Source organism: Anopheles maculipalpis, chromosome 2RL, assembly GCF_943734695.1.
Source record: "Anopheles maculipalpis chromosome 2RL, idAnoMacuDA_375_x, whole genome shotgun sequence".
Taxonomy (NCBI): domain Eukaryota; kingdom Metazoa; phylum Arthropoda; class Insecta; order Diptera; family Culicidae; genus Anopheles; species Anopheles maculipalpis.
Genome location: NC_064871.1, coordinates 84,014,709 through 84,033,799, shown reverse-complemented (window position 1 = coordinate 84,033,799; position 19,091 = coordinate 84,014,709). Strand labels below are relative to the sequence as shown.

The following is a 19,091-nucleotide window of genomic DNA, read 5'->3' as shown; positions in this document are numbered from 1 at the left end:
TTCCAATTCCAATCTTAAAATCCAAGATCAGTTTTAAAATCTCGAGGCAAAAATTTTAGTTGAATTTCAAACTTAAAATTTCCAACCCAAATTTAAAACTGACTTTGGATTTTAAAACTGATTTTGGAAATTTTTGGCCGACCCGAGCTACCTCCACGAAATCATGCTCTCCTGTTACTCCGGGTCGGATTTTTGTGGCAAAAATCTGGAAATTTTTGGCAAAATTCCGGAAATTTTATGCGGCAAAATTCGACCCGGAGTAACAGGAGAGCATGAATCCGAGGAGGTAGCAAATGGAAATTTTAAAAACGGATTGGAAAATAATTTCTTTCCGAGATGACAAATATTTTTCCGTGCCATTTTAAGTTTGTTCTTCAAAATTTATTTGTTTTCCTCATTTTTGTTTCTTTCTTGAAAAATCTTTCAAAAATCCCTCCAAAACGTGATTTTTAATGTCGAAGGGAAATAAGGAGGATTTTCCACAAACTCCCAGGAAATACCGCCAGAAGCATTCCCGTGGAAAATCGGCCATCATTTCCTCATTTTTCCACCAATCGGGATGAATGACCAACCGTTGGATGCGTCTTTAGCCTGCGCATCTTTTTGCAGAACATCTCAATCCGATCCCTCCATCCCTCCACCTAGTTATGGTGGAAAAACTCGGCATTCCCGTGGAAAATCGGCGATTATTCCCTCATTTTTCCACCAATCGGGATGAATGACCTACTGTTGGATGCGTCTTTGGGCCGCACACCTGTTTGTAGAACACCTCATCCCGATCCAACCACCCCCTCACCCAGTTAATGCGGAAAAACTAAAACATTCCCGTGGAAAATCGGAGATAACTCGGCCATTCCTGGTCCGATCGAGATGAATGACCTACCGCTGAATGCGTCTTTGGGCCGCACACCTGTTTGTAGAACACCTCAACCCGATCCAACCACCCCCTCACCCACTTAATGCGGAAAAACTAAAACATTCCCGTGGAAAATCAGCGATAACTCGGACATTTAATGGTTAAAAGGTCTGTAAAAATTATACAAAAATGTTCAGGATAGTTTTTTACTATTCTGTACAACTCACTCCAACATTTCCGTCCGCCACTCAGTTATTGCGGAAAGACAACAGCATTCCCTCCTAAAATCATCAATAGCTCGCTCAGTTTCAATCCGATCGAGGCCTAAGGCACAACGTTAGATGCGTCTTTGGGCCGAGCATCTTTTTGTAGGTCAATCTGATTCCTCTCATCACCACCCGATCCTTGTAGATCTTCATCGTGTAACCGGGGGTAGCCTCATACGAAGCCACTAACGAGGCCCTAAGTGGACCATAGACGAGGCTCGTACTCCTTTCACTTCCCCTCTAGCGGGGATGTAGCTCTCAAATGTTGACAGTAGCATATAATACATTGACTACTGACCGGTGGACCGACCGCACTTCAATTCAATTTCACTCCACTTCAATTTCGTTCTTCAATCGCAAAATTTTACACTTACACATTCCAGGGAATTCCTGCACGCTTGCCTTCCACATCATTCGCGATCCACCAATTAGCGAATTTTAGCCTACATCCGCTTGGCAGGAAGATTGTTTTGTTTTGCTTCTAATTTGGAGTGGAATTTGTCACAACGTGTACGTTAGAATCGCACCGCTAATTTGTTACAAAATTAGAACTCAAGGGCAACCAATCGAAGTGTGTATAAAAATGACGCATACCGTCTGCAGAGGTATCAGTTCTTAAGTGTCCACCAGTTTTAGAAGTTCTCTCTCAATCTCGTTCAAGCGCCAATGAACCACAAAATGGTTGCCCTTACTTTTCTGGTAATTTATTTCTGAATTTTTATTTAAACTTCAACATATCATTGACCTCTGTTTTGTATTTTTCTTACGTTCCAGCTTACAACATGCTTGGTAGCATGCTCGAACGGCTTCCAAATAGTTGGTAAAGATGCTAATTCATACGTCGAAGTAAAGGCCAATGAAAGTAAGCGTCACGGTATAGGAATAATTGTTTCAAAAGTACCAAAAACTAAGCCCCATTTCATACCTTTCACAGACCAACTAAAATACGGCTATCAAGTGCGCAGAGTAAATGATCAGTTCCAGCACAAATACAAGAGTCCACAAAATGTAACCTTCGGATGCTTTGGATACACACAAACAGACGTTGGTGCCGAACTCCGCGTGTATTACGTTGCCGATCAGTTCGGTTACCGTACGGTTGAAGTTGGACAAACCATCACTATCTTTCCGCAGCCTGGGACGAGTCCGGTTGTGAAACAGTGGCAACAGCTACAATTCCCTGCTGCATGCTTTAAAGATGACGCTGATGATCGGGATCAGATACCGGCAGGCAGTGACAACGATCCTGCCATTGTACGTCCTGACAGTGGCAGTGAATGCTGGCGTCCTTTCCCCAGTGCTGGTAACAAGTCTTTCATGCAAGGCATGATGTGCGATCCAAGTGAAAAGTCAGAAACGGTGACTCTGTTCTATCCGTTCCGCATTGCATGTAGTGAGATGGAAAAGTTTGAGCTACAGCTAAAACAATTCGTAGCAGAATTTGGTAACTGAGTGAGCGGCTTGTGCTTTGGCACTATTAATGCAAAGTGTTAATGAAACACAACTTCTGTAAATATAGATTCTTGTTTTTTAGCTAGCTTAATTATAGCAGACGACATATAAGCTTAGTATAAAGTAAATAAGACTAGTTCGTAAGACAACGTTTAGGACAAATTTGTACAGACCCTGTTAGCGCAATCCGTTGATAAGGTGACAGTGGCGAGGGTCTTCACACGGCAGGACCGGGGTATAAATCCCACTCTGACTGTTCCCCTGTAGCGTGAAGACTTCGACTAATTAAAGTAATAAAAATAAAGATAAAACATTATCGATTCAACAGTCACAAAGATCTAATATATTCAACGATCAGCTGATTGATTTATAGTACGATTACTTCACTTTCGTTTGGTCAACCAAAATAAAAAGCTTGTATGTGCTACCCTCAGGCTGTCTGCTTTTTCTTCCCTCGTTTACCATCTCAAACAAGCTTTCCGATAAAAGGTTTCGCCAACAAGGAAACGAAGACTGCAATGCAACAGTTAAATTTGCTAAGTCAACAGTACCCGCAAACCGACGCCATGCTTCGGCGATCGACCTTCAGCCGGCCGGTGTTTGACCATTCCACGTCAAAACATTCACCACCGCAGACCTAGAGATCCGGTTCGGAAATTAGATCAATTCAAATCGGCACCAGTACTGTGCCGAAAACCCCCGAAGAAGATCTTCCAGCTTTACCCTTTCCAACAACACAAAAAAAAGATCAAATAATATTTTGCCCCAGCACCATCCCTCCCAACATGACTCTTGAGACTTTTGAGGTGGTTGGTGCAGGGAGACAGGTATGTCAAAATTTGCGCAAATATTGATTCATCTTCATGCACCGGGTTTGGGGAGCCGGTACGGCTTTTGGAAGCTTTAAATTCAGCGTTAGGGTACGCTGTCCATCCCAGTACGTCCAAGACCGTCGAACGTGCATCTCCGACCAAAAAAAAAAAAAAACCTGACGCGCCTGACCTTCACCACAGCTCGCAAAGTACTCTCACTCTTTACGCGTCGATTCGCTTTCTACGTGAGGCCACGCTACGCCATCAGCTAGTTTGCCTGGTGTTGATACGCAACCGGGCAAGGGGACTGTTCAACTACTTATCTAATTCACGGCGCAAGTTAGGCAACCGGCTCGTCTCGGGCGCCACGACGTTTTTTTCACGGTCAATCGAAGGTGTTAATGTGTTCGTGTGCGAAAGAAAATGTGGCCAGCGTGTGTAACCATTGTGAGTGAGACTTTGCTTGTGTGCAGAACCAAAAACAAAATGATAAGCAAACTACTATTCCTATTAAATCGATGTGCCTGTGCTCTGTGGATTGGTGTTTCTTTTACAGCTCTTAACCGCAACGATCGCAGTATCGGCTACTGATGATGCGTTCAACATTGAGCTAAAGCAGAAGGACGCCGAAGTGTACCATGAGCAGAGCTTCGGCAAAAGTAAGATTTGCGTTCGTCCAACGCTGTACGCTCAAGACAAACAAGCACTCGTCTAATTGCCGTCCTTTGATTTGCCATTTCACGCACAGACGAGTTCAATTACGGGTATCAGGTGGAGCGTACAAACAGCCAGTTTCAGCATAAGGTCAAGGGTCCGGATGATGTAACGTACGGCTGCTACGGGTACATCGATCCGGTGGGTGAGAAGCATCTGGTGTACTACATTGCCGACCGGTTAGGCTACCGGCTGCTGGCACCGGATCAACCGACGAAAGTTTTTACCGACCGCGTAGCGAACAGTGTGTAAGTACCGCACTGACCGTGAAGAGTTCGTCGCTGGTAAACAAGGAACCTGCGTCTTCTTCTTGTAGAAACAAGCTGGATGCGGATCTTCAGGGTCGAAAGCTGGACGAGAAAGTGGTAGCATGGAATGATCTTTACCTTCCCTCGACCTGTCGTCGATTGAATGAAATTGTTAGCATTACGCCACCACCGACAACGCTTAGACCCGTGCTGCCTCCGGCTACTAACGTGAACGATCGTGATCGAGCATTGATTGGGGGATCCACCGGGCAAGGTACGATTCAACGGCCTGAAAACGAAGGGCCTGTACGGGGAGATCCGGACAATGTGAACTCTGGAAGTGGAGGTTCTGTGGGAGTTGCTGATGGTTCTAACGGTCCAGCTATTGGCGAAGCTTCCAATGCGAGTCACTCAAGTTCGGGAGTTGAAGACTCTCCCAGTAGTCCTGCCGTAAATGTTGAATACAACGGACCTTCAGACGGAAACATTCAATCGGATAGAGTGGACCTTCCTGAACCCTCAACTACCCAAACTCCAACCACGCCCGCTACCCCTGCAGAAATCCCAACAACTCCGGAACCTTCAACTGCTTCGGAGCAAACAAATTTCCCTCCCCAAACTACCTATCTTCCAGTCACTACAACCTCCCAACCACCCATAATTCGAGTTCCAGATCAGCAACCTCCACCCTATCCCACCGCTTCCCAACCGAACAACTGTGGGCACGATTCGTCCGCTCCACGGCCCAAATATCCCGGTTCGATCGCCCAGTTCAATGGGTTTGTGTTTCCGATCAATCGTAACTGCGACGACAGTGCACGCAACACGGCCGATCTGCTCGCCCAAATGCAAACGCTCAACGAGATGGTCCTGAAGGTGAGCAATACACTTCACACGCTGATCGAGGGCGATCGTAACCGTACCACTGCCGGCGATACCTGCGAACGGGTGCTGGAGCTGCTTAACATCCAGCAACCGGTGCCATTGCTCGTGTACGTACCCATCATGGTGCCTTACCTTGACGGTGGTATAAACGGTGACGGGGCAAAGCCACCGGTCAATCCGGCGAGTTACGCGTACGCCAAGACGTGCAGCGATTGTCGATAGGTCAAAACAGCGGAATAGAAGGGATGCGAAGTTTGGTTGACATTTTCAAAAAGGGGCTTGTGGCTTGGAGTTCGTGGAATCTTTTACTTACGGTGTTTATGTTTTTTTTAAGTGAAAGAAGTCTTCGTCTCCGTCTCCGGGTTTTTGTATAATCATTTCTATCAAATATGGCTGAAGTGTGCGAAGTAAATACGACAAATAAACTATTATTTATAAATAAAATGCATCATGACTAGCAACGAAGAGGAAGATTGCGTATATTTTTTACTCCTAATTTAAGCTTCAAAAATCTAAAATCTTTGATTTTTAAAATTCTATTAGATGAAACAAAACTCTTACAAACGCAAACAGCTCTAATCCTGAAGCTTAACACAAAATCAATAACAAGAACTACGCTCTAGCTCGTCTATCAAGCATCCCATCCGACAGATAACTCTCAAAACTCAATTACACATAAAATACGATAAATTTCAACCTCGCTAAGCACGGTTCCTGTCTCCCAACCACCCCGATCCCACCGATCCATGTGCTTGATTTTCCAATAAAGGAATTTTGAAATTGATTCGTTCCATAAAACAATCAAACAATCTTTCTCAGCCTGGCTCGACGGCACAAACGTTCCGATCTATCGCCTTCTTCAGATGCTGATCCCTGGATGGATGGGAAGTTTTGCTCTGTCTGCTCCTTGAACGGATAAAAATAATATTCTCATTCCATCGGGCCGCCCTTTCCACCCCTTCGGAACCCCTTATGGTCCTAGACCGTGATTTTTTTTTAATATTCGTTTGCTTTATGCCAATACACACACAGACACCCATCGCTCCCTCAACGATGCAAAGAGAGGAATTATGATTAAGTTCCAACCACGGCGGTGGGAAAGAAACGAAACCGGGCGGTCGGGAAAACTTTCTCTTGTCTGATGCAATACTTTTCCCCATCCGAAATGCTTTCCCAGCACATTTCCATCGACGGATACGCACAGTGCGAACTGATAGATCCTGTCAACATTGGTGCATGGTGAAAAGAAAAAAAGCTCGATTCGTCTGCAAATAGCGGCATCCCGTTCGGTATCGGGCTCGAAACGAATCATGCAAGTGATGCGCGGCATGAATGGAAACTTTTAAATAGAACGGGAATGCTCAACGTTCACTGATTTCTTGCCCAGCAAAACTGTAAACTTGAAGCCGTTCGTTCCTTACCGCCGAAGAAAACTGTGCTGAGATGTCTGTATACGAATGTGCCCTTGGTGAGGCTGGGATGAGATTTTAATATCTCAACCAGCAAATTTTGTTGCGTTTCTTTAAAGCTGGCTACATATCTTGCGGGAGGGAATTAAATTGCGCGGTTTGAACGGTACGTGGTTATTAAAGCAAAATATTGTACAGCACAATGAACATTCTTTAGCCATCGAGAAAGCATCATGGGATACAGTTTTGTTTTGCATAAAAAATATCTTGCAAGAAAGGTTTGTCAAACACGTAAATCGGGTAAATATGAGATAAACATGTATATACACTAAAAAACCGGACCAGTTTGGAAGGAACTCTCTCTAGCCAGCATCTCAGTCCAATAAGTGAAACAACAGTGACAGACGAGCGAATATATTGAAATATTCAAGCTCATTTTTATTATGAGCAATAGGTATATTTCACAATAGCAATAAAAATACATTATGGCAATTTAATGTATACAAAGCCTGTTAAGAGAACTTTATTTTCAATTGACGTTGGAGGAATACACGACGCACGGAAGGAAGAGAAACGATTCTCGCTACAGATAAAATTCAAAACGGAAAATCATACCTACAACGGGCTCGTCAAATTCCTGCAATCCAAAAGACTGCAACACACGAAATGCACGATAAATCGCACACTGATACAGTTAGTGTTTCTCAATACTGTTTGGGCATTACAAATATTTTGTAATATAAACTGTAACTATACTGTCTCTTCCCTGATCGGTCCCTATTTGTTTGTATCGACTGTTTGGGAACGGAACGATAGACTGCCGCGTGCGTTGGTGTCTGGTTGCTGCATAGTCCGGTGCGTGATACTGCGATGCTGCAGGTTCTGGCATGTCTACGCGAGGCCGGTGTCGTCTTTCGTCTGCCCATGGTCAATGCGCTTGCAAATGTTCCTGATGTCGTCTAGATGGTGTTGTGCTCTAACTATGCCTAACGTTGAACCGAAACGCTGAATGAAATGAACCACAATCTAGCTGAGATATTTGGCGGTGCTAATATGCGGACGGTAATGAAAGCTGGAAGGATATGATGGTTGGGGCACGTGATCGGGATGCTGGACTCTTGCTTCATTATTTAGGAACTCGTCGGCAAGCCGTTCGGTACAAGGCGTAGTGGAACACAACGTGCTCGTTTGGGAGCCAGGCAATTCCAAATCTGAGAAGGACAAGTTGGATAGTTACTGGTAATTTTCAACTTACCCCTAAAAGAAATAAAATAAAATTTGTAGTTCATGTTGTGCTTTCCAAGATTGAGCATATACATCACGCTCAGCAGTTTTAAATTATTACAAAAAGATTATGCTACAATCTTAATAATTTATGCGGATTTTTTTAGACATCAAAAGTGTTTGACTTCCCTGTTTTTTCACTCCTTCAAAGCTACTAAAGCTATTTCCGACAGTAATGCTCTCCGAAGGAACTCCCTAAAAAACAGTCAACAAAATCTTCATGTAAACCTCACCACAAACCATCCTCGCTCCTTGCTCTTTCCATACTCGCCACGTAGCATGACGAATTCTTTTCCATTGCACTTCCCCAATCGGACACTCAATCTTCTCCACTCACGCAACAAACCGGGCACAGCTGCAACCAAATGCAGTGTGCAATTTTCTCCCGAGGCCACCGCCGTTCGCCTTCACAAAGCAGGAACACGACGCCCGTCACGTGCCGTCATACATAAATGAAAAGTTTTCACATCTTTTAATAAACTTTTAATAGTAACATCTGTACGCTTCGGTTGCCACCGGTAAATGGGACGAATGGGTTGCCGGTGATGCGTTGGATTTGGTGTAAGCAGCAAGTTGGGTGAGAATTGTGGCAAGTTGTCTGCCTCCGTCCACTTTCGCCCATTCTTCAACCGCCACGGAAAACGATGAAAGCTTGCCACGGCAGCAGCAGCAGCAGCAGCTAAGACGTGCGATGGAAATTTGGGGAACAATTTTCCCTCCGCCCAAGAGTTCACTGACAGCTGGAAAAATAAGACATTCCCAGTGCGGTGCAGAGATGGATGCAAATGTGTATCACACACGTTTTGCGGAAGGAAGAGGATTAAGTTTTGTGAAATTCAAATTTTGCATCGCTGCAACACTGGGAGGATGAACACTATCTAAAACTTGCCTGGAAGTACCTCACACGCACATACACAAAACCGGTACGGTGCACGCAATCGTGCGCCCGTTTGTGCACCGAAACCCCCTAAAACACCTTCCAAAAACGGATTATAATGAAGAAATGTAGATTTTCTATATCGTGTTTTAATTATCACCTGTCTGCCTGGGTCGACCTGCCTGCCACACAGCACCGGAGAAGACTTTTGGATTTTACATTCATTTGGGGAGTGTTTAAAATTTTATTAGCACACCACCCGCACCCGACGACCGTGGCGCAATTTTTGCGGTTAGGATGCTCTCCCTTGTTTGGAACATGGGTACACCTCCATAGCTCATTAATATACGCTTATGAGGCTGGTAAATGGCGGGGAGTGGTGCTAAAGGATGAATTATATTTGGGCAAGCGAACATGCCGTTGCTGAGATTAGGTACACCGATTTGCAAACTAACACCTACCGGCGAATGTCTGCTTGTCTGTGGTGGGGTGGATACAATTTGTCTGATTTGTGTATGGGCTCTGCCAAATTGCACCAAACAGGTTGTCTAACATTTAATCGTATCGTTTGATTGTGAAACAAGCGTTGTATGATGCTGTTACATGGTGGCAAAACTTTTGTACGAGTAATTTAACAAATGGTACATCACATATCTTCTCGCATAGCATTTCAGATTTATTTAATTTTTAATTAAATGTGGTGACAAATTTTATCTTCCGATGGATTTATATTTCACAGACTTCTGTACTAAAAATAACGTCAATTCCGGACCGCTAAAGGCTTTAATGTAACGCTTTAATATAACTATAAAGCTTTTGATTGACACAAATCCGGCTTTCTTTATTTGTAAACGATCGCATGTCCTTAAGCTGAAATATTTCTAAACTTTCTAATTTTGTTAAAAAATCTAGATAGCATCCCAATCCTGCTAGCGAAAGTTTTCGAACCGATTCTTTCTCGTTTCTTCACGCGGATCCTTCATTATCCTCGCTTCCGTAGATAACAGATTCAAAATCCCAAAGCAGACTCATTTAGGAGGAATTCTACTAAAATATCAATGTACCACATGGTCCTTTTGAAGCAAATGAAAGCTTTCCTAATGTTAAAACACAAAAAGTTGGCAAAGACAAGACTCACCGTCGAGTGATCTTCTAACTATTGTTTCGCCGAAACGTAAATGAGGATCGCAGAGAGTAGAGTCGGTGAGTTAATCCTTATGTCGATATTTTTGTCTCAGATAACTTAACAGGTTGGCTGATAAGTCCCCGGTCTGACACATAGAATGCGCCGCTAGTATTAAATGTATATTATTTTTATATAGCACCAACCTTCAAATGATTCGTGTCAAAATTTGACGTCTGTATGTCAATTAGTTTGTGAGACAGAGCGTCTTTTGTCAAGCAACTTTTGGTTGCTTGACGAACGAAAAAAGAACGAAGAAGAAAAAAGTGTTGTTCCACCAAGACAACGCACCGTGCCACAAGTCATTGAGAACGATGGCAAAAATTCATGAATTGGGCTTCGAATTGCTTCCCCACCCACCGTATTCTCCAGATCTGGCCCCCAGCGACTTTTTCTTGTTTTCAGACCTCAAAAGGATGCTCGCAGGGAAAAAATTTGGCTGCAATGAAGTGGTGGTCGCCGAAACTGAGGCCTATTTTGAGGCAAAACCGAAGGAGTACTACCAAAATGGTATCAAAAAATTGGAAGGTCGTTATAATCGTTGTATCGCTCTTGAAGGGAACTATGTTGAATAATAAAAACGAATTTTGACAAAAAAAAATGTGTTTTTCTTTGTTAGACCGGGGACTTACCAGCCAACCTGTTACGTTGGACCTCTCTCTTCTTGGCTTAACGACTTTAACAGTTCACTCAGCCCATCAAATGACTTGCTAATACTACAGTAGCTGGATAGTCCTTATCACGGGGGAACGGTCCGGATGGGACCCCGGTTCTTCACTAGGCAGCCAGAACCGCTGTCGCCTCTTCCACCGAGCCAACCATGATGGATCTATTGTCAATGTTGAATATCTTTCAACTGATCACATCCCTAGACACAACCTTGAAGAGAAGTTGAGCTTCCACGGCCAGCTAGGCCACTGCAGTAAACTTATCAGATGCCCTTCAAATCGTTTAGAGCAACTGTATCCAACGATAAAATACCGTCATCCATCACTTACCAAGGTGTTACAAGCAGTGGTGGATTGCCCTATGGAGGGAGTTGGTCTTGTCGACCAGGAGAGCCTCGCCGGCCAGGGGGACCTCTCCGTAAAGGAGAGATTCGATGGCCAGGACGACGTCGCCGATCACGGTGGTCTTTCTGGTCGTCAGGAATATTGCGATCTGGTAGAAACCGTACCAGGTCGCTTTATAGTAGACAGTCAGCATCATAAACTGCCCGAGTTAGGTCATTGATAAAAAAGGACAAAAGGTGGAGTCTCAAATTGCCTGCCTGTGCTCTTCACAAATTTTTCTCATATAATTAATGCTTGGTTACTTGATGATCAGCTAGATATGTTCTCCAACGAATAAAAGCTCAGCTACTCAGCTGCAAAAATTTAAACAAAAAACAAAAGCTCAGATAGCCAACTTCATATCAACAGTTGTTTCTTTGAAGCCAATGTGAAAGCATTTAGTTATAAATTCCGTCATCCCTAAGGGCACCTTCAACTCCACCACAAAATGATTTACAATTCTAATATTAAAGGACAAAGCTTTCAATGTGCACGGCTGACCAAAAGATCTTTTATCTTTTTGGTAAAGCATTTGTCTTCCATTCAATCCACAACAAATCTCAATCATCCCACCTTCCATCCCATTCACCTTACCTTGTAGTGATTGTTATTGTTTCTTCCGCCGTCACCCAAGACTTTGTAACTGTAAACTTTTCAATCCTCCACCACCAATCACTTCATTTACAAAATTTCCTTCCATTATGGTGCCTGATGGGAAAATAGCAATTCCCATCACAGAACCCTAAGCTGAAAGGCCAAAGTTTCCGCATGTGTGTTTATTCCCAGCCGAATCCTCAAGCATTAACATCCACGGTCCCGAAAGCTAACGCCCGTCCGAGTCCCTGTCCCGTTTCTTCGTTTCGCTGAAAAGCTGTGAGAAACTAAAGAGAAAACACACACACACACACACACAAAATGGACAAAACAAAACATACTTTAAGCACGACGACACTCAACAACCACACAAAAAAAGGGCATTTATTCGGTACCATTTTCCGCCACATGCAAAGTGTCACTTCCGTCTGCTGGGCAACGGCGGGCAGCACTTTTCCTTCGATTGGCTTCAATGGAAAACAGAGGAGGAGGAGGAGAAGGAGGTGGAAAAAATCAGCCGAACAGAAATAAAAACAGTACAAAGTAGCGATAAAAGGGCGACTCTTTAAGGAAGGAGGGCCCTACAGTTCGGTCATCATCATCATCATCCTCATCTCCCTCCTGGTGGTTGTTTAAGGTTCATCAGCAGTCCTTTTTTTTGGCAAACTGTTGTTTCAAGCGGGAGCTTTATGTGTGCCGACGGAGAAACAAGGACACATTGAAGCTGGTCGAAAGTTTTAACTACTTTTGAGCACTGGTCAAACTTTCGACCGAACAATTTGTAGCTGACTGTGCGACACTCTCCCATGGTGTGGTGCTGATTTTGAACCGTTTGGAGGGACGGGCGAGCGATAAAAGGCCGGTCATTGTCGGTTCATTATCAAGCGTCCACTAAGCTTGGTGTTGGAAAGTTGAAAGTTAGTTGTTCGATCGCTTGCTTTTAGCACCGAACCACCATGTCGTTTGTTTAAAATCGATTAGTTGAGAGCGACAAAGAGATTGGGCGTATAATAACGAATGGAGGAAAAAAATGTTTTACAAAGGACTATAGAGAAACAAAGATCCAATTTGCCGATATCCGAGCTTAGTATCTTTTTTTGTCGTTTTAAATAGCATTATATATGCATCCAACGTCCTACTAGGTCACACTGGCCATTGATTGACTTACTAGACTTCCTGATACCACGTAGTTGGAGAGTCAGTAATCACTAAAGGAGGAACGGTCTGGATGTGATTTGAACTTCGAATCTGCCGTGTCATCGACGCTGTTTTCGCTTCATCACTGGGTCGTCAAAAAATTCAATAAAACTAATCATAAATTCAACGACAATATGGCGTGGAGCCGTCATACTAAAATAAAAAATAAATAATCATAAATTAATAAAATGTAGAAACTTACTTCAAGAAATAAAAGTCTGGTATGTAAACTCATTTTATTTAAATGTATATTACAATCACAGAAAGTTAATACCATTATTTTCAATTGTTTTTCGTTTTAAGGTTCAAAATCCGTCAAAATGCCTAGCGTTCAATCCTTCCAATCCTATTCGTTCCACAAAGATAACTGAATATTAGCAATAATCAATCAAATATTTATTGAAGTCTGATCCACCAACTTCCCAATACATCAACTTCCATTCTATTGCAAACACTTCGTTTAAATAAAATTTTCAAAGCGAACAAAAACCCCAAAATTCAACATTGCATCCTTATTTTATAATTAAAATCATCCACTCGTTCGCCATATTTTCCCGCTTTCCACAAATCGTATCAATCACTAATGCAACTGCTGATAAGCTGTGAATTTTCCCATATCAAATAGCAACAGTATGTCGGTAAAATCCGGCCAGCTTGTATGCCGGTCGTCACCCGCAGCCCGTTTGCGGTTACATCCACAGCTGCTCCAAAATCCATAGTGATCCCGGTGTGCAGACGAATTTCGAACTGAGCTGAATAATTTACCTGACCGATATGATGTAATCGAGCACCGTTTGGAAATCCAAGCGGCGAATGAAAACGTTGCCATTGCGAAAATCATCGTACATCTGCCGCCGGACATGAAAAATCCATTTCCAAACCGTGGCTGCGCTGTTTCATGAACACTGTGCGACGATACCAGGAGGTGCAAGGGAAGGAGAGAAGGGAGGGCTGGTAATATCGATAGTTCCACCATTTCGCGTGGCCTCGTGGCGCTTGATTAAAAGGACACTGACCAAGGATTAGGTTTCAGCAAACGGAACGGGTTCAAATGTCGAATCCTCGTTGTGTCTTCCAGGCTGGTTTCGAGGTGTTTTTGGGGCAGACAGTAAAATGTGCACTTTACGTATAGCTTAAGTGGATTTGTCTCACCTTTCAATCGAAATTAATTCTGGTGAGTAATATGGGCTCTAGTACATTCAATGCTCTGAATGTATGTCTTTAAAGCGAAGTTGTGTTATCTTTACCTGTAAGGACTACCCAACAATTCGCGGAAGAAAACTACGATTGTATGTAGTGCTATGTAGCAAAGTTAATATCAGTGCAGGAATAGTTCCAGTAAATGTATTTCTCCAAAACCTCAAGTGCATGACGATGTTTGTTCCTCTTACCTTCCAAGCGGTTCATCTGAACTGCACCATTCCCCAGTAAGTAACATTCCCATTTGAAGAAAGCACTTCCCTCGTTCAATTACGTATTCGTGAATCGAAACCTTCCCCGTAAGCATGGCCACATTTATTTACTTCGGCTTAGTTTCGGTCAGTTTGCCAAGCTCTTGAACGCAGATCCACTCCTACTGTTGCCCTTGAAGATGTGCCGTTCGTATGCCGAACGGTCGGTGTCTCAATCGTGGTCGATTTTGGTAGCAATCGACCAGCTTCATTATTCATTCGGCCACGCACGGCGCACCGTCCAAGGCGGGAGGCTTACTTTGGATTGGCGTGAAACGTTCGAGCTGTCATCGTCAACAGCAAATCTGACCGCGATTCCGGTGAAAGCCTGTGACCACAAACAGCTGCATTCTGTCGATGTCGCCGACGTGTACGTTCAATTCTAGTGGCCATTTAGAGGTGTCCTATAGGTGTTTGCGATGGATGGCACATGCAGTGCAATTGGTTCCAGGTGAGAGACAATTAAATTTTCCAAGGAGCCTGTGTGAACTAATGAGCAAAATTGAACTCAGTGTAGTGTATGGATTATCTAACTCATGGAGTGTAGTAATTAAAAAGGAAAAATAAGAAATGGTGATGAATAGTTTGCACTCCACTCCAATCCAGATTAAAGCCCAAAAAGGAAAACTTTATCAAAACCAGTAAGATACAAATATTTACTTTTTTGTTTAAACTGGCTGCACATGGGATCTTTTAATTTCAGCTGCTCAAATTAGGACATATCGGACGGCTTCTGAACCATGTAAAAATAACATTCTAACAAATAACATAATAACGTTGTTGCCCCAAATTATGATCGTACCGAGGTAGCAGAACTACTCTACCACCTCAAAATCATCGGCGGCAACTAAGACTCTGCTCCCGGGTTGTGCTCCATCATGCTCCAAGCCTACAGCATGCAGGCATTTTGTCTTCGTTTGATTGATCTTCAATACAATTTTATTGGCCTAGCATTCCTGTGGAGTATATGTCTCTGTGCTGTGAAGTCTTTACGATGTTATCCGGCTGTTGCTCGACTTTTAAACGAAAACCCAGACTACGCTTACCGATTGTTACTTGCACTTATAATTTATTTCCTCCAAATTTACCATGTTCGTCTTTCATGCCAAATTATTCTCCCTTATTTTGCAATCACTTCACAACTCATTCTTGGCCTTGTTTCTAACACACTCTTCCCGTCTGAAACCGATTAATAATTTCCAGCTCAATTTGTTGTCAATATGAAATTCATCCGAATAGTAAACAACCCACACACCGCCACCAATGAAACTGCTGCAAGCAGGCCCCTTATCAGCCCCGACAGTTGTGACAGCCACCGTTCGAATGATGACCTCGGTACGCTTCCGAGCGAACGCCCGGTGCCGCGATCGGTTGATTAATGTTGTACTGACCCTGGGCGTACGGGATCAAGATCGGTACGTAGACAAGCTGGGGCGTACGCTTTTGGGTCTGCAGCAACTGTACCACGCTGCGGCAACTGTTCTCATTGGCGTTGCTGTACGCGGTCGGATTGTTGGCCATACCCGCCAACAGCATGTTCAGTGTGATGACCTGCGAGTTGACCGCTTCGATCTGGGCTAGAAGTTGTGTTATGTTTAGACTGTACTGGGAGACGGCTAGTTGACCGGCTGTCGTCTGGATGCCTGCTCCTTGGCCTTCGTAGCCGACGGTGTGGATCGGGTAGACGTGTCCATTGAACTGGTCCAGGTTAATGTTTGCCGGATTAATGTCTGGTAGTTTACCTTGCCAGGATGGTTGAAGTGGTTGCTGTGGTTGTTGGCCACCGAGCTGGTTCTGATCCAGGTAACCATCTTCATCTAGCCGCCTCTGTCCTTGATCGTTGGTACCGTGTTGTCCATACTGATCGTAACTCTCTACACCGACCGATCCAGCTCCAGCCTGATCGGTCCACGTGCGAGGCGTGGTTGGAACCGTATACTGAGTAGGTTGTGGCAATGGTGGTTGGGCAGGTTGGGTAGGCGCTGTTGGGAGAGGCTGGACCTGGACGTGGGACGTCGTCGGAACTTGAGCGGGTGCTACCTTCTGTACCGGAGCTTGATTACTAGCAGCAGGCTCTAGGATTTCGTGCAGTCGGAAACACGACTCAGGCATGTAGAGATTATTCCACTCAACCACCTTCTCGTCGTAGTCTTTACCCTTCACAGCTCCATCCAATTTGTTCCTTCATCCAAAAAAAGCATCAAATATACATTAAACACAGTACAGTTTAAAGTAAAACCGAACACCAACACATACAAACTGTCAGCTAGCTTCGCAGAGAAGATCTTTGTCGGACGGTTCGGGAAGATGATCCGGTACCCCATACGATCCGCAACGTAGTACACCAGATGCTTACGATTCGAGGGATCGACGTAACCGTAACAACCGTACGTCACATCGTCGGGACCTTTTACCTTGTGCTGGAACTGGTTGTTGACAGTCTGCACGTGGTATCCGTAGTCGAACTCTCCCCGCTTCATATCCTGACGATGATACACCTCGGCGTTGGGTTGATTCACGTGCACCTCCATCGTATTTCCCATCACCATCCGCGCCAGGATGGCCAATACTATCTGCAAGTAGATGGCATTGTAAATTTTCTAGCAGAGACTTCCAGGATCAAAAACACTTACCGCTCCGAGAGCACCCATTTTGAAGTTAAGAACACGGATCCACAGATGTCGGCGCTGCAAACACACTGACAGTGCACTAAAGACTGAATTCTTCCATCCGTCTGGTCGCTTTCGCGTTCTCGAGTTTGTTTTTGCCCGAGACCGATTGATTACGCACGTCCCTATCGCAAGCAAGCGCTGGGTGTTGGTGGCAGCAGTGTGTTTTGGTGCAAGGGGTACAGGGAAACACAAGCGTACAAGCGAGTTTTGATAATCCGGATGCTGACCCAGATACTTCTACGAGCTTCTTCGACACATGGTTTGATGATGAGGTGGGTTTTTTTTTGTAGTCGTAGTTAGAAGAAGTTTTTACGGGCGTTTTTTTTTTTTTTTTTCATGGAAGCATGATCAGAAATTTAATGTTTTCGGATTCATCGGATTCAAGTAGTAAATCCAATATTCAAAACGAGACGAATTCTGCAGATTGTGTATATTGATTCATGTTGAAGGCGTTCCTTTTATTTTCCACACATTTTGCTCTTCGTTTAAGAGTTAGCTTCCGATATTACTCTCTTGTGACTTCTCGTTCCGTCCATTCCTCACTCCGTAGCTTCTATGCATTGCACCAGTGTTAAGTACTTTTGTAGGCCTAGTAGCTATAAATATTTAAAAAAAGATATGTTCATGAACCTCATTATTCCAATTCACAAAACTTTACTCACGGTAGTGATACACAATGTTTTCTTATGAAATTAATATTGCTGCCTAACTTGTACACCACTACGTGCAGCATACTGTTAGCAGCACAGCACAACGATAGAACATCAGCAATAACGCTCCGAAAACGGTCACCACGAAATCCATCTCGAGACTGCTGATAAGTCAACCGAAAACAGTGTCATTTAAACCTTCGCTGCTTCGGTACCTGGAATGTTCTAGCCCAAGATGGAGGAGATAGGGAACAGTTAGCTTTTTTTATTTTGTTTTCTAAAAGGGTGGAGCCTTAAGAAGGGTCAGTTTTTTACCTCTTTGTCCGTTACGACAAAACTGCGAGTAGTTTTAGATTAAGGAGGTAAACATGGGCTAGTTCTTTGATGTTTACCTTGTTACCAGTAGCAAAAAACCCAGAGGCAGAGGCGGATTTTAAAATTAGCAAACTAAACGGCTGCGAGAAAACCCCGGTTTAAAAGTTCCCCGAGCTAAAGCCCCAAAACTGTGAAACCTGTGCAAGTTTTGGGAGCTCCCTGGGCTCTACTCGAAAGGAGTTGCGAGTCACCAGAGAAATTCGGTCAAAACTTTTGATGTCTGAGTTAGAGGCCGCCTTCTGCCTCGCTGTAACAAGTTTCAAAAGAGTCGTCATGAATCAAATCCCAATAGCGCGAGTGACTAAGATCGAATTCATTCTTTGAAATGAGTTGTTATTCTTATCTCTAGTTCAAATCCTGACCGGTCCGCTTCCTCGTAGTGAAGTCTGAGTATCCAACCATGTGGTATCAACAAGTCTAGTACGCCATTCGATGGCTGACGAGACCTTGTAGGACGCTTAGCCAAATAAAAAAATAAAAATAAGTTGCTGATGTTTGTGACAAGGAATTAGTATGGAACAAAAACCATTTTAGTTTACTCACCGTTAAGCTAAACCACTACCTGTTACGTGATCAATTAATGAGCGAATTTCTCAAGACAAGACTTCACACAAACTCGTCATACAATCATACAATTCCTACAGTCAGCCGACATTGAAATGAAAATCCCTGCCTCAAATTTCATCACCCAACGCAAACAGTTCACCGGAAATCCTTCCTCTTGTGAACCATTTAATCAAAAGTGAACCATTTCATCGCATAGCCACAAAGTCATGACCCGGAACGGACGTCCCGGATCCAGCGATGCGTACCCGTGTCCCGGGCCTTTTATTATGCGCGAAATTAATTCCCCTATCACGATTTGTCGGTTAAAATTACGATTGTGTTTCAGTTTTCAGCGTGGCGATAAATTGCACCACCCTTCCCTGCTGACACCTTCCCCCCCGACACGGATCACCGTCCAATGCAATGCGTCCCGGTTCAATGCAATTTCAATCAAATTAAGTTCATTTATGCGTTATTATTACCCTGCCATTATCGCACTTTTAACCCGCAAAAACCAAGCGCCGGGTGACATTGTTCCACCCGGGCTGGACTTGGTAGGTTTAGGGCC

At 43.9% G+C, this 19,091-nt stretch overlaps 2 protein-coding genes and 1 pseudogene across 2 annotated transcripts in view; 1 reads left to right on the top strand and 2 right to left on the bottom strand.

The window, feature by feature from the left end:
• LOC126567930 (condensin complex subunit 2) overlaps positions 1-6,274 on the bottom strand; it is a 299,174-nt gene extending 292,900 nt beyond the window's left edge. Inside the window, exon 1 of the mRNA XM_050224300.1 lies at positions 6,270-6,274. Coding sequence (XP_050080257.1) covers positions 6,270-6,273 — 4 coding nt within the window. The 5' untranslated portion in view covers position 6,274. The remainder of the gene's footprint in view (positions 1-6,269) is intronic.
• On the top strand, positions 3,808-5,455 carry LOC126568201 (uncharacterized). The gene is made up of 4 exons (XM_050224642.1): positions 3,808-3,833; positions 3,943-4,045; positions 4,135-4,348; positions 4,417-5,455. Exons 1-4 carry the CDS (start codon positions 3,810-3,812, stop codon positions 5,453-5,455), a joined length of 1,380 nt encoding a protein of 459 aa, XP_050080599.1. The 5' UTR covers positions 3,808-3,809.
• A 9,295-nt stretch (positions 6,275-15,569) lies between the features above and the next one.
• LOC126567554 (uncharacterized) lies at positions 15,570-17,253 on the bottom strand (annotated as a pseudogene).
• Positions 17,254-19,091: the final 1,838 nt, after the last annotated feature.

Coding starts and splice junctions, on each gene's coding strand:
- LOC126568201 (XM_050224642.1), top strand. CDS start 3,810: ATGTGGCCAGCGTGTGTAACCATT. Junction 4,046..4,134: donor TGAGCAGAGCTTCGGCAAAA/GTAAGATTTGCG, acceptor TTTCACGCACAG/ACGAGTTCAATTACGGGTAT. Junction 4,349..4,416: donor GACCGCGTAGCGAACAGTGT/GTAAGTACCGCA, acceptor TTCTTCTTGTAG/AAACAAGCTGGATGCGGATC.